Source organism: Salvelinus alpinus, chromosome 3, assembly GCF_045679555.1.
Source record: "Salvelinus alpinus chromosome 3, SLU_Salpinus.1, whole genome shotgun sequence".
Taxonomy (NCBI): Eukaryota; Metazoa; Chordata; class Actinopteri; order Salmoniformes; family Salmonidae; genus Salvelinus; species Salvelinus alpinus.
This window is the reverse complement of record NC_092088.1, coordinates 108,528,310-108,543,834: the sequence shown is the minus strand read 5'-3', so window position 1 is coordinate 108,543,834 and position 15,525 is coordinate 108,528,310. Positions and strand designations below refer to the sequence as shown.

Here is a 15,525-nt window from a genome sequence, read left to right as displayed (position 1 = left end):
AGGGGAATAGGGTGCCGTTAGGGACGTACAGTAGGGGAATAGGGTGGTACAGTAGGGGAATAGGGTGGTACAGTAGGGGAATAGGGGAATAGGGTGGTACAGTAGGGGAATAAGGTGCCATTAGGGATGTACAGTAGGGGAATAGGGTGGTACAGTAGGGGAATAGGGTGGTACAGTAGGGGAATAGGGTGGTACAGTAGGGGAATAGGGTGGTACATTAGGGGAATAGGGTGGTACAGTAGGGGAATAGGGTGGTACAGTAGGGGAATAGGGGAATAGGGTGGTACAGTAGGGGAATAGGGTGGTACAGTAAGGGAATAGGGTGCCATTAGGGACGTACAGTAGGGGAATAGTATATTATAGTATAGTGTGGTGTGGTGTCGTATATTATATTATAGTACAGTATAGTATAGTGTAGCATAGTATATTATAGTGTAGAGTGGTGTAGTATTGTGTAGTATACCATAGTATAGTATGGTGTGGTGTAGTATATAATAGCATTGTGTGGTATCGTATATTATAGTGTGGTGTAGTGTAGTATATTATGGTATAGTGTGGTGTAGTCTGCTGTAGTGTAGTATATTATAGTATAGTGTAGTGTAGTCTGGTGTGGTGTAGTATATTATAATGTAGTGTAGTGTAGTATAGTATGGTATAGTGTAGTGCGGTATATTATATGATAGTGTAGTAGTGCGTAGTATAGTATATTATAGTGTAGTGTGGTGTAGTATATTATAGTGTAGTGTGGTGTAGTATATTATAGTATGGTGTAGTGCAGTATGTTATATTATAGTGTAGTATTGTGTAGTATAGTATATTATAGTATAGTGCAGTATATCATAGTGTAGTGTAGTATATTATATTATAGTGTAGTGTAGTATATTATATTATGTTGTAGTACTGTGTAGTATAGTATATTATAGTATAGTGTAGTATATCATAGTGTAGTGTAGTATATTATAGTGTAGTGTAGTATATTATATTATGTTGTAGTATAGTATATTATAGTGGAGGCCAGTGTAGTGTGGTGTAGTGTAGTATGGTGTAGTATATTATAGTATAGTGTGGTATAGTACAGTATATTATATTATGGTGTAGTGTAGTGTAGTATATTATAGTGTGGTGTGGTGTAGTATGGTACAGTATAGTGTAGTATATTATAGTATTGTGTGGTGTAGTATAGTGTGGTATATTATGGTATAGTGTAGTGTGGTGTAGTATATTATATTGTATTATAGTGTAGTGTAGTATAGTGTGGTGTAATGTAGTATAGTGTAGTGTAGTATATTATATTATACTGTGGTGTGGTGTAGTATATTATAGTGTAGTGTAGTGTGGTGTTTTATAGTATATTATAGTATAGTGTAGTGTGGTGTGGTGTAGTATATTATAGTATAGTGTAGTGCAGTATAGTGTAGTGTAATGTGGTATAGTGTAGTGTAGTATATTATAGGGTAGTGTAGTGTGGTATATTATAGTATAGTGCAGTGTAGTATATTATATCATAGTGTAGTATTGTGTAGTATAGTATATTATAGTCTCGTGCAGTGTAGTATATTATAGGTAGTATATTATAGTATAGCATAGTGTAGCACATTATATTATTGTGTAGTATTGCGTAGTATAGTATATTATAGTCTAGTGTGGTGTAGTATATTATAGTATAGCATAGTGTAGTATATTATAGTATGGTATAGTGTGATGTAGTGTAGTATATTATAGTATATTATTTTATAGTGTATTATAGTATTGTGTAGTGTAGTATATTACAGTGTAGTGTGGTGTAGTATAGTAGTATAGTACCGTGTAGTATATTGTAGTATAGTGTCGTGTGGTATATTATATTATAGTTTAGTGTAGTATATTATAGTGTGGTATGGTGTAGAGTTGTATAGTATTGTGTAGTATATTATAGTGTAGTGTGGTATAGTATAGTGTGGTGTGGTGTAGTGTATTCTATTATAGTGCAGTGTAGTATAGTGTGGTGTAATGCTGTATGGTGTGGTGTAGTATAGTTTAGTGTAGTATATTATATTATAGTGTAGTGTAGTATATTATAGTGTGGTGTAGTGTATTATGGTATATTATAGTATCGTATAGTGTGGTGTGGTGTAGTATAGTATATTGTAGTGTAGTGTAGTATAGTGTAGTGTGATGTGGTATAGTGTAGTAGAGTATAGTGTAGTGTAGTATATTATAGTGTGGTGTAGTGTAGTGTATTATAGTGTAGTGTTGTGTATTATAGTATAGTGTAGTGTAGTATATTATAGTGTAGTGTTGTGTATTATAGTATAGTGTAGTGTAATGTAGTATATTATAGTATATTATTGTATAGTGTAGTGTGGTATATTCTAGTATATTATAGTGTAGTGTGGTGTAGTATATTATATTATAGTGTAGTTTAGTGTAATGTTGTGTAGTATAGTGTAGTATATTATATTATGGTGTAATGTAGTATATTATATTATAGTGGAGTATATTATAGTATAGTGTGGTGTGGTATATTCTAGTATATTCTAGTATATTATAGTATAGTGTAGGGTGGTATATACCTAGGATAGGAATACCTAGGATAGGATAAAGTAATCCTTCTAACCCCCCCCCCCCCCCTTAAAAGAGTTAGATGCACTATTGTAAAGTGGTTGTTCCACTGGATATCATAAGGTGAATGCACCAATTTGTAAGTCGCTCTGGATAAGAGCGTCTGCTAAATGACTTAAATGTATATTATATTATAGTGGAGTATATTATAGTATAGTGTGGTGTGGTATATTATAGTATATTATAGTATATTATAGTATAGTGTAGGGTGGTATATTATATTATAGTGGAGTATATTATAGTATAGTGTGGTGTGGTATATTATAGTATATTATAGTATATTATAGTATATTATAGTATATTATAGTATAGTGTAGGGTGGTATATTATATTATAGTGGAGTATAGTATAGTGTGGTATATTATAGTATATTATAGTATATTATAGTATAGTGTGGTGTGGTATATTATCGTATATTATAGTATATTATAGTATAGTGTGGTGTGGTATATTATAGTATATTATAGTATATTATAGTATAGTGTGGTGTGGTATATTATAGTATATTATAGTATAGTATAGTATAGTGTAGGGTGGTATATTATAGTATATTATAGTATATTATAGTATAGTGTAGGGTGATATATTATATTATAGTGGAGTATATTATAGTATAGTGTGGTGTGGTATATTATAGTATATTATAGTATAGTGTGGTGTGGTATATTATAGTGTATTATAGTATAGTGTGGTGTGGTATATTATAGTATATTATAGTATATTATAGTATATTATAGTATAGTGTGGTGTGGTATATTATAGTATATTATAGTATAGTGTAGGGTGGTATATTATAGTATATTATAGTATATTATAGTATAGTGTAGGGTGGTATATTATATTATAGTGGAGTATATTATAGTATAGTGTGGTGTGGTATATTATAGTATATTATAGTATATTATAGTATAGTGTAGGGTGATATATTATATTATAGTGGAGTATATTATAGTATAGTGTGGTGTGGTATATTATAGTATATTATAGTATATTATAGTATATTATAGTATAGTGTAGGGTGGTATATTATATTATAGTATATTGGGGATCCTGAGTGGTTCAGCGGTCTAAGGCACTACATATCAGTGCAAGAGTTGTCACTACACTCCCTGGTTCGAATCCAGGTTGTGTCACATCCGGCCGTGATTGGGAGTCCCTTAGGGCGTTGTACAATTGGCCCAGCGTCATCCAGGTTTGGCTGGGGTAGGCCGAATTTGTTCTGAACTGACTTGCCTAGTTACCACTAGGCTACAGGTGGTATATATCACCTGTCCCTTATATGTGCATTTGATCTACTTGGGCCTAAAGTATGAAACTTGTGCCTGTTGTATCTTAGCCTCTTAACATGTATTTGTAACAAAGTCAGTACTCCTCAAAACGTTATAAAGTATTACTGAATAAAGTAAGAAAAAGAGAAACCCTCATCCCAGAAGAGAGCGACAGAGAGGGGATAAACTGGGGGAGAGGAGCGGGTTGAATGTCCTGTCTGGCTTTCCTCTCTTACCCTCTCTGCCTCTCTCCGGAAGCCCGACAGGCGGTGGGAATTGTAGTGCTTTTATTAAAGACAAGATTGTTTTTCTCTTATAATAGGAGCATATGTGAGAATCATATTTTCCCCGGTACAACTTCTGTTGAGTGAAGGGATTAGATAATCGTATAGTTTTTTATTTTTTGTGCGGGGGGGGGATTCATTACAGAAATATATTGGCCAACTTTTAAATTAAACTTCAAGATCCAAAATGCCTTGTTTCCTGTACGCGGTCGCTGTCACTGCGGACGTGACGATCAGATAGGTTTGGAAATGATTCTGGACCGTGAATATTCCCTGGTGTTAAAACCACATTTAATTACCATGGAAAACGTTACATTATAACTTTAGACGCGCGTTTATTTAGTTTGAACGCGGCCCCGTCCTCGAGTGACGATATTGTGCGAGATTCGAGGAGATAAGAGCGTTTCCAGCTCGGGCCGTTTCTGCTGCCTGTTGCTCAGCTGCGTCTGAAGAAAACCAGCATCGATAAGCGTCGGATTTTGTTTCCATCTGCAAAATGCCACGGGATAACAAGAAGTTTCTCATTCAGAAAATAGCCAGCCAAGCCAATATCACATTTAAAGATTTCAATGCATCCGCAATTGGGGACAACAAAGTATTATTGGACAACCGGGAGGATCTAATCACCCTGCTGACGGAAGTCAGGGCTGCAGACCTGAAGCTGAAACCGAACGGCTCCCATTCCGAACACAACCCACCTGTCACGTACATGCACATCTGCGAGACGGAGTCGTTCAGTATGGGGGTGTTTCTACTGAACAGCGGGGCTTCCATCCCGCTCCACGACCACCCCGGTATGAACGGGATGCTCAAGGTTCTATACGGGAAAGTCAGTATCAGGTGTTTTGACCTGTTGGATAAACCTTCGGACCAGGTGCAGAGTGAGACCCAGTTCGACCCGCCGCTGCTGCCGTTCCAGAAGGACTCTCTGCGGCGGGCAGTGCTCCGATCCACCATGTGGTTCACCCATGACAGTAGTCCGTGTATCTTAACCCCGCAGAGGGAGAACCTGCATCAGATCGACACGGTGGATGGACCTGCTGCCTTCCTCGACATCCTGGCACCTCCGTATGACTCTGACGACGGGAGGGATTGTCATTATTATAAAGTCCTACAGACTGTTCCCGACGCAGACAGTAAGGTAGAGGCGCAGCAGCAGTGTGAGGAAGAGACGTGGTTACTAGAGATAGGCCAGCCTGATGGCTTCTGGTGTGAGGGTGAACCATACCCAGGGCCCAACGTCTCCTTCTGATGTCGGTGTTGTAAAGGCAGGGATACCTGTGACCAAATAGGGGCAGCCACATGACTTTCAAAAGACTTTGAATCACTGTGAGTGGGACATGAGTTGGAGCAGGTGAATGAACTGCAGGTGTCGTGGATAATGTCTCTGGGCTTTTGCTCTCCTTATTAGTTAACTTTCTAGTTAACTTTCTAGTTAACTAGTTAACTTTCTATATCTCCTGTAAACTTCCAAATAAGATGTTTTCATCCTGAACAGGCTCAGAAACTTCCTATGCTCTTAACACCATTGTTTGTAACTGAAAATATGATATGCCTTATGTGAATATTGAATGTAAACTTTGAAAGCATTTATCACGTCTAGTTTCCAAGTGCACACTATGTTTTCTATCTTTAATTGATTTATTCCAAACAAATGTGTGTATTAAAACACTAGTTTGTTTATAATTGAAGGCTTTTATTTTGGGACAGCTAAAAGTTCTACATATAGCCTTACTGCATATACATGTCCAGTGCCTTCGGAAAGTATTCAGACCCCTTGACTTTTTTCACATTTTGTTACATCACAGCTTTATTCTAAAATATATGAAATTGTTTTTCCTCATCAATCTACATAATGACATCACAATACCCCATAATGGCATCACACTACCTCATAATGACATCACAATACCCCATAATGACAACGCAAAAACAGGTTTTTAGAAAGTTTTGCTAATTTATTATAAATAGAAAAATACAATTTCACATTTACTTAAGAATTCAGAGACTTGTCCCGAAGCCGTTCCTGTGTTGTCTTGTCTGTGTGCTTAGGGTCGTTGTCCTGTTGGAAGGTGAACCTTCGCCCCAGTCTGAGGTCCTGAGCGCTCTGGAGCAGGTGTTCATCAAGGATCATCTAGGATCCTTTGCTCCGTTCATCTTTGCCTTGATCCTGACTAGTCTCCCAGTCCCTGCTGCTGAAAAACATCCCCAAAGCATGATGCTGCCAGGTTTCCTCCAGACGTGACGCTTGGCATTCAGGCCAAAGAGTTCAATCTTGGTTTCATCAGACCAGAGAATCTTATTTCTCATGGTCTGAGAGTCTTTAGGTGCCTTTTGGAAAACTCCAAGCTGGCTGTCATGTGCATTTTACTGAGCAGTGGCTTCCATCTGCCCACTCTACCATAAAGGCCTGATTGGTGGAGTGCTGAAGAGATGGTTGTCCTTCTGGAAGGTTCTCCCATCTCCACAGAGGAACTCTAGAGCTCTGTCAGTGACCATCGGGCAGTGGTGTAAAGTGCTTAAGTAAAAAATACTTAAATACAACTTAAGTAGTTTTTTGGGATATCTGTACTTTAATTTACTATTTATATTTTTAACTTTTACTTCACTAAATTCCTAAAGAAAAAAATGTACATTTTACTCCATACATTTTCTCTGACACCCAAAAGTACTTGTTACATTTTGAATGCTTAGCAGGACAGAAAATGGTCCAATTCGCACACTTATCAAGAGAACATCCCTGGAACATCCCTACTGCCTCTGATCTGGAGGACTCACTAAACAGAGAACATCCCTGGAACATCCCTACTGCCTCTGATCTGGAGGACTCACTAAACAGAGAACATCCCTGGTCATCCCTACTGCCTCTGATCTGGAGGACTCACTAAACAGAGAACATCCCTGGTCATCCCTACTGCCTCTGATCTGGAGGACTCACTAAACAGAGAACATCCCTGGTCATCCCTACTGCCTCTGATCTGGAGGACTCACTAAACAGAGAACATCCCTGGTCATCCCTACTGCCTCTGATCTGGAGGACTCACTAAACAGAGAACATCCCTGGTCATCCCTACTGCCTCTGATCTGGAGGACTCACTAAACAGAGAACATCCCTGGTCATCCCTACTGCCTCTGATCTGGAGGACTCACTAAACAGAGAACATCCCTGGTCATCCCTACTGCCTCTGATCTGGAGGACTCACTAAACAGAGAACATCCCTGGTCATCCCTACTGCCTCTGATCTGGAGGACTCACTAAACAGAGAACATCCCTGGTCATCCCTACTGCCTCTGATCTGGAGGACTCACTAAACAGAGAACATCCCTGGTCATCCCTACTGCCTCTGATCTGGAGGACTCACTAAACAGAGAACATCCCTGGTCATCCCTACTGCCTCTGATCTGGAGGACTCACTAAACAGAGAACATCCCTGGTCATCCCTACTGCCTCTGATCTGGAGGACTCACTAAACAGAGAACATCCCTGGTCATCCCTACTGTCTCTGATCTGGAGGACTCACTAAACAGAGAACATCCCTGGTCATCCCTACTGCCTCTGATCCGGAGGACTCACTAAACAGAGAACATCCCTGGTCATCCCTACTGTCTCTGATCTGGAGGACTCACTAAACAGAGAACATCCCTGGTCATCCCTACTGCCTCTGATCTGGAGGACTCACTAAACAGAGAACATCCCTGGTCATCCCTACTGCCACTGATCTGGAGGACTCACTAAACAGAGAACATCCCTGGTCATCCCTACTGCCTCTGGTCCGGAGGACTCACTAAACAGAGAACAACCCTTGTCAACCCAACTGCCTCTGGTCCGGCGAACTCACTAAACACAAATGCTTTGTTTTAAAATTATGTCTGAGTTTTGGAGTGTGACCCTGGCTATCTGTAAATAAATAAAAAATATAAAAATTGCGCCGTCTGGTTTGCTTATTAGAAGTTATTTTTTTAATATTCATACTTTTACTTTTGATACTTTATTATATTTAAAAACAAATGGTTTTAGACTTTTACTGAAGTACTATTTTACTGGGTGACTTTTACTTGAGTCATTTTCTATTAAGGTATTTTACTTTTTCTCAAGTATGACAATTGAGTACTTTTTCCACCACTGTCAACGGGTTCTTGGTCACCTCCCTGACCAAGGCCCTTCTCCCCCGCTGCCCAGCAACCACACCTTCACTATGGTCAAAGAGTTAGAGAGTCTGGAGCTCTGTCAGAGTGACCATCAGGTTCTTGGTCACCTCCCTGACCAAGGCCCTTCTCCCCCGATTGCTTAGTTTGGCCGGGCGACCAACTCTAGGAAGAGTCCTAGTGGTTCCAACCTTCTTTCATTTAAGAATGATGGAGGCCACTGTGTTCTTGGGGACCTTCAATGCTGCAGAATTTTTGGGGTACCCTTCCCCAGATCTGTGCCTCGACACAATCCTGTCTCGGAGCTCTACATACAATTCCTTCGACCTCATGGCTTGGTTTTTGCTCTGACATGCACTGTCAACTGTGGGACCTTATATAGACAGGTGTGTGCCTTTCGTAGCAAAGAGTCTGAATACTTATGTAAATAAGGTATTTCTGTTTTTTATTTTTAATACATTTGCAAAAATGTCTAAAAACCTGTTTTCACTTTGTCATTATGGGGTATTGTGTGTAGATTGCTGAGTTTTTATATTTTATTTAATCCATTTTAGAATAAGGCTGTAACGTAACAAAATGTAGAAAAAGTCAAGGGGTCTGAAAACTTTCCGAAGGCACTGTCTATCAGGATATACAGCGTAGGCTACTTACTGTTTGTTTGTTTTAGATGGTTTTAGTTACTGAATGTGGAGCAATAAACGATATAAGGTCATTTATCCAGCAACACCAGTATCATCAGTATCATCAGTATCATCAGTAACATCAGTATCATCAGTATCATCATAACATCAGTATCATCAGTATCATCAGTAACATCAGTATCATCAGTATCATCAGTAACATCAGTATCATCAGTATCATCATAACATCAGTAACATCAGTATCATCAGTAACATCAGTATCATCAGTATCATCAGTATCATCAGTATCATCATAACATCAGTAACATCAGTATCATCAGTATCATCATAACATCAGTATCATCAGTATCATCAGTAACATCAGTATCATCAGTATCATCAGTAACATCAGTATCATCAGTATCATCATAACATCAGTATCATCATAACATCAGTATCATCATAACATCAGTATCATCATAACATCAGTATCGTCAGTAACATCAGTATCATCAGTAACATCAGTATCATCATAACATCAGTATCGTCAGTAACATCAGTATCATCAGTATCATCATAACATCAGTATCGTCAGTAACATCAGTATCATCAGTATCATCAGTATCATCATAACATCAGTATCATCATAACATCAGTATCGTCAGTATCATCATAACATCAGTAACATCAGTATCATCAGTAACATCATAACATCAGTATCGTCGGTATCGGTATCGTCGGTAACGTCGGTAACGTCGGTATCACCGGTAACATCGGTATCATCGATCCCCATTAGTTCCTAACAAAGCAGCAGCTACTCTTCCTTGGGTTTATTATGGATCCCCATTAGTTCCTGCCAAGGCAGCAGCTACTCTTCCTGGGGTTTATTATGGATCCCCATTAGTTCCTGCCAAGGCAGCAGCTACTCTTCCTTGGGTTTATTATGGATCCCCATTAGTTCCTGCCAAGGCAGCAGCTACTCTTCCTGGGGTTTATTATGGATCCCCATTAGTTCCTAACAAGGCAGCAGCTACTCTTCCTTGGGTTTATTATAGATCCCCATTAGTTCCTGCCAAAGCAGCAGCTACTCTTCCTGGGGTTTATTTTGGATCCCCATTAGTTCCTGCCAAGGCAGCAGCTACTCTTCCTTGGGTTTATTATGGATCCCCATTAGTTCCTACCCAAAGCAGCAGCTACTCTTCCTGGGGCGTATTATGGATCCCCATTAGTTCCTGCCAAGGCAGCAGCTACTCTTCCTGGGGTTTATTATGGATCCCCATTAGTTCCTGCCAAGGCAGCAGCTACTCTTCCTGGGGTTTATTATGGATCCCCATTAGTTCCTGCCAAGGCAGCAGCTACTCTTCCTGGGGTTTATTATGGATCCCCATTAGTTCCTGCCAAAGCAGCAGCTACTCTTCCTGGGGTTTATTTTGGATCCCCATTAGTTCCTGCCAAGGCAGCAGCTACTCTTCCTGGGGTTTATTTTGGATCCCCATTAGTTCCTACCAAGGCAGCAGCTACTCTTCATTTGACATATTATGGATCCCCATTAATTCCTGCCAAGGCAGCAGCTACTCTTCCTGGGGTTTATTATGGATCCCCATTAGTTCCTGTCAAGGCAGCAGCTACTCTTCCTGGGGTCTATTATGGATCCCCATTAGTTCCTGCCGAGGCAGCAGCTACTCTTCCTGGGGTCTATTATGGATCCCCATTAGTTCCTGCCAAGGCAGCAGCTACTCTTCCTGGGGTCTATTATGGATCCCCATTAGTTCCTGCCAAAGCAGCAGCTACTCTACAGTCCCAGCTGTTCCATAAGGTGTATTTTTACCTGTTTTTTAAATCTGATTTTACTGCTTCAGTTACCTGATGTGGAATAGAGTTCCATGTAGTCATGGCTCTATGTAGTACTGTGTACCTCCCATAGTCTGTTCTGGACTTGGGGACTGTGAAGAGACCTCTGGTGGCATGTCTTGTGGGGTATGCATGGGTGTCTGAGCTGTGTGCCAGTAGTTTAGACAGACAGCTCGGTGCATTCAACATGTCAATACCTCTCATAAATACAAGTAGTGATGAAGTCAATCTCTCCTCCACTTTGAGCCAGGAGAGATTGACATGCATATTATTCATGTTAGCTCTGTGTACATCCAAGGGCCAGCCGTGCTGCCCTGTTCTGAGACAATTGTAATTACCTAAGTCCCTCTGTGTGGCACCTGACCACACGACTGAACAGTAGTCCAGGTGTGACAAAACCAGGGCCTGTAGGACCTGCCCTGTTGATGTGTGCCTTCGGAATGCAGAGTAGCACTTTATTATGGACTGACTTCTCGCCATCTTAGGTACTGTTGTATAGGGTGGCCAGTAGCCTAGTGGTTAGAGGGGCGGCAGGTAGCCTAGTGGTTAGAGCGTTGGACTAGTAACCGAAAGGCTGCAAGATCGAATCCCAGAGCTGACAAGGTGTCAATCTGCCCCTGAACAAGGCAGTTAGTTTTTAATGTTGATCAGACTACCTGCATTAGTTTTAATGTTGATCAGACTACCTGCATTAGTTTTAATGTTGATCAGACTACCTGCATTAGTTTTAATGTTGATCAGACTACCTGCATTAGTTTTAATGTTGATCAGACTACCTGCATTAGTTTTAATGTTGATCAGACTACCTGCATTAGTTTTAATGTTGATCAGACTACCTGCATTAGTTTTAATGTTGATCAGACTACCTGCATTAGTTTTAATGTTGATCAGACTACCTGTATTAGTTTTAATGTTGATCAGGCTACCTGTATTAGTTTTAATGTTGATCAGACTACCTGCATTAGTTTTAATGTTGATCAGACTACCGGCATTAGTTTTAATGTTGATCAGACTACGGCATTAGTTTTGGATGATGAAAGTAAAAACTTTTGATTATTCTTTTTTATTTTAATGAACGTATTATTATTGTTCGTTTTATTGTATGTCCTGTGTGTATAGATCTCTACATGAACAACGGTAAAGATCCTGTTCTAGTAGTTGTTAACCAAAGCATCAGAACGGATAGACGGTGAGTGGGAGCTCGTGAAGGCATGACTCACATCAGACTGACGTTACATGGGAATTACCACGCTCGCCCTTTATGGTGTACTTTCCAATACTATTACATTATATTCATGTTGTTCACAGTTTACTTTATTTGTTTTTAGTTCACAAGAAATAACCTTTCTGGAGGCCATTGAGATTTTTTTTTTAATCAACATTAACATTTCATATGAGTCGTAAACATTCACGAAAAACAAAATGTCAATTCGGTTTGAGTTCAATTATTTACATTCCTTATTGTTAGACATAAACCACAACACTTTCCATAGTTACACGGCACAATGTGTACAAAAATATACATATAATCAAACTTTCATATTAAATGACAAAATGTACAGTTTCATTAAATCGTCCTTGTATTGACAATGTACAAAAATAACGTGTGAAACGAGGCACAACAAGGGGAAATACAATCAACGAACATGTTAAAAATGACACATTTTGTCTAGTAAATAATTTAACACACTTTTCCTTCTAAATTATTGCAAATATAACGTTCTTTCCCATGCAGCGTTGTGTATATTGTAGCCTATTGGCGCGTCAGTGTACATGTGCTTGATATTAATCCTCAACATGTTTCTTTCCTATACATGAAGAGAATAGAGGCAGCCACGTGTTAAAAGTATTGTCTAGTAACTTGACTTCAGTAGGCTATGCAAACAAAGTGCGTTTCTCTCAGCCACCAAACTGAGAGGATACGTCGTGGGAACGTTTGGAGCGCACCGGAATGATGCGCAATTACGCATGAAAGACAATTATGCTGTTGCGTGTCAAGTTGGTTCCATTTTGTGTTTTGAACTTGCAGCTTACAAACAATTAAACCTCAATCTCTATTGTCTTTAGTTCATCAAGGTTTCAAAATATTTATTCCCATAAACCTATTGGCTATAGTGTGTACTATACCGCCCGCGAGGGGCATCCCGCCAGCTGTCCCGTGCTGGAGGAGCAGACTCCGCTAGATGTGCTTATAGAACCGCTACCGGAGCGATCAGAGTTCGTGTTGTTTGATGGCGCAGTGGATGTTTTTCTCTCTTTCTGTCTGAGATGAATCTTGGTGTGTCTTTTGCGCTCGTCGCTCCTCGCGAACTTACGGCCACAGAAATCACAGGCGAAGGGCTTCTCTCCGGTGTGCGTGCGGATGTGCGTGGTGAGGTGGTCGCTGCGGCTAAAGTTCCTCATGCAGATCCGGCACTGGAACGGTTTGTGTCCCGTGTGGATCCGGATGTGTCTGGTCAGCTCGTCAGACCGAGAGAACCGCCGGTCGCAGCCTTCCGCTGGGCAGGGGTACGGCCGCTCATGGACCGGGGTCTTGCTCGGTCTGTTGGGATATTTTCTGGGCCGCAGGATGGGTCTCAGGGGGAGGTTCTGGGGGCTGTACGCTGTGGGGAGTCTGGGCCCATCCGAGACCGGCCCACCTAATGTAAAGTTCCTAATAGTGTTCAGGGGAGTCAGAGGTGGGGGTACTCTAAAGGAGTCCAGTGGGCAGGGGAAGGGCTTGCGGTCAGGCATGGCCTGCATGTCCCTCTGACAGGTCGGCTGGAAGAACCCATAGTCTGGGATGATGGGGAAGAGACCCGAGTCTGTGTTGGGCTTGGGGGAGGAGTAGGACGGAGGCGGGTAAGAGATACCGGGCCCGGTGGAGAGGAAGGCCGACGGGTCCTGGTAGACCTCCCCACAGCCGTAGGGAGGCGGGGAAGAGTAGAGGTGGTGCTCCATGTCGGCCTGGTTCTGGGCCATGGTGCAGCTGAGCGTGGAGGAGAAATGGCCGGGAGAGCCGGAGGACGCCGGGGAGGAGGAGGCAGAAGATGGCTGGGTCATGCCCAGGATCCCCGCACTCACTATGTTGATGACGCCCTCGGGGTTCCAGTTACCGGGATACTGAGAGTCGATGGAGAACTTTCCCATGTAGGTGAAGGTCTGGTTCCGATGACCAGGTGGCTGGGAGAAGCTAGAGTAAGACAGGTCGAGAGAGCGTTTCTCTAAGCTCATATCGCCACTCATCAAGCCATCTGGAAGATAAGAAGAGACATCTTAGCAGAGAATCAGGAAACAAACACGAAACAAACAAATCAGAGAGCTTTAAAAAAAAAAAAGCATGCTGCAGGTCCGTTCTCGTGCGCACAGTGTTTGGTGCGTGCTGCGCGCTCGCGTCCTTTACCCACCGGTCATTCATTCAACTTTTCAAATGGGTGCCGTTTTACTTTTATGAAAACTTTTTTTTGAAAAGTGCGTAACTCTAGCCATGTGCCTCTAAAACATAACATTTTTTATTACCATTAATACAAATATCCAAACATACATTTGTCCCTCAACCATTAATTCAAAATATTTCCAAAATCTCTTGGCCAAGATGGAAAATGCTATATCAAACATTATGCATAATATTATAACCTATACGTAGTAGCCTATATGTTTCCTCTCCAATAACCAACACAGCACATGTTGCATTCTCTAAAGGTCCCCATGATATCAAAACAACACCATGTATAGTCCACGCTTACCTGGAGCTCCGCTAAGATGGTCGTGGTAGTGGCCTCCTAAATCAGCGTTAGGAAAGATAGCCACCCCGGGCGGCAGACTGTCATGATCCACAGAGTAGATAGTATCAGAGACAGGGTGGACATACCCACCCAGAGAGACTGGGACTTTCTCTAAAGTTTTAGCCGTCATCATTTAACTAACGGATCCTGGCTGTTTCCAGGGTTTAAACGATATTTTTAAACCGGCTGGTTGAGTATGTGTGGCCTTTACAGTCCTTTCCTACACTGAAACATCGGATAACCTGTCCGGAGAAGTGAACCCAATCTGAAGCGTGTGTTGATACCACTAGTCTACTCTACTCTCTCCAGATCATCAGGCTGTTTAGTGAATGACGGATCCTAGCAGCACGAGTAGCAGTAGTATGTATTTATCAGTGGGCAGTGAATGCGCCACTACGTCACTGCCCATACAAGGACCGTTTGGTTAGAGAGAGGAGGCGCTGGGGGATCCTATTGGCCCCGGGCTGTCAATGGAGAACCCACAAGTGAAAGTTGCCAATATAAAGCGATAAAATATGTGTTTTTTTCCCCATGCAGTTTCCATTAGCACGAAAATTATAAAACAATACAGATGACAAGAAATGGATCAAATTCCAAGAGGGCATGTTATCAGTTTAGATGGACATCAATGTTACAAGATTATCTGATCTATAAGATTCGAAATGTTTCCTCTACACATCGCCTTCAAATAGGAATTCCGGTTCTTCTCTAGAAGCCATACATGGTTTCATCCGGTAAATCTAAGAACACCCCTGCCTACATATAAGGGTTCTATTCCGGAATATGAGCGTCGGAAACTATCGAGTCTTGCCGAGCAAGAGCAGCGACAGAACTACCATCGCTAACCACAATCAAATGAGAGCCACAATCACGGAATTTTAAACTTTGCCGCGTTAAACTCGGAAACTTTTGTCAGGGTCGTTTGAATAGGCTTTGCTTTAGGAAAGACTGGGCTACAGGCCTATTTAGTTATGAGCTATTTATATCACTA

The 15,525-nt window shown here is 41.1% G+C and overlaps 2 protein-coding genes across 2 annotated transcripts; one reads left to right on the top strand and one right to left on the bottom strand.

The window, feature by feature from the left end:
• Positions 1-4,360: 4,360 nt before the first annotated feature.
• On the top strand, positions 4,361-5,839 carry LOC139571674 (2-aminoethanethiol dioxygenase-like). The gene has a single exon (XM_071394760.1). The coding sequence runs from the start codon at positions 4,650-4,652 to the stop codon at positions 5,403-5,405; it is 756 nt and encodes a 251-aa protein (XP_071250861.1). The 5' UTR covers positions 4,361-4,649; the 3' UTR covers positions 5,406-5,839.
• A 6,288-nt stretch (positions 5,840-12,127) lies between these two features.
• On the bottom strand, positions 12,128-14,875 carry LOC139571673 (early growth response protein 2b-like). The gene is made up of 2 exons (XM_071394759.1): positions 14,496-14,875; positions 12,128-14,003 (listed from the first exon to the last, which is right to left on the bottom strand). The coding sequence occupies exons 1-2, from the start codon at positions 14,665-14,667 to the stop codon at positions 12,892-12,894; spliced, it is 1,284 nt and encodes a 427-aa protein (XP_071250860.1). The 5' UTR covers positions 14,668-14,875; the 3' UTR covers positions 12,128-12,891.
• Between the last annotated feature and the right edge of the window lie 650 nt (positions 14,876-15,525).

Excerpts from the sequence above, each read along its gene's own strand:
- LOC139571674 (XM_071394760.1), top strand. The coding sequence starts at position 4,650 with ATGCCACGGGATAACAAGAAGTTTCTCATTCAGAAAATAGCCAGCCAA.
- LOC139571673 (XM_071394759.1), bottom strand. The coding sequence starts at position 14,667 with ATGATGACGGCTAAAACTTTAGAGAAAGTCCCAGTCTCTCTGGGTGGG. Across the intron at positions 14,004-14,495 it reads CCATCTTAGCGGAGCTCCAG|ATGGCTTGATGAGTGGCGAT; the intron begins GTAAGCGTGGAC and ends CTTATCTTCCAG.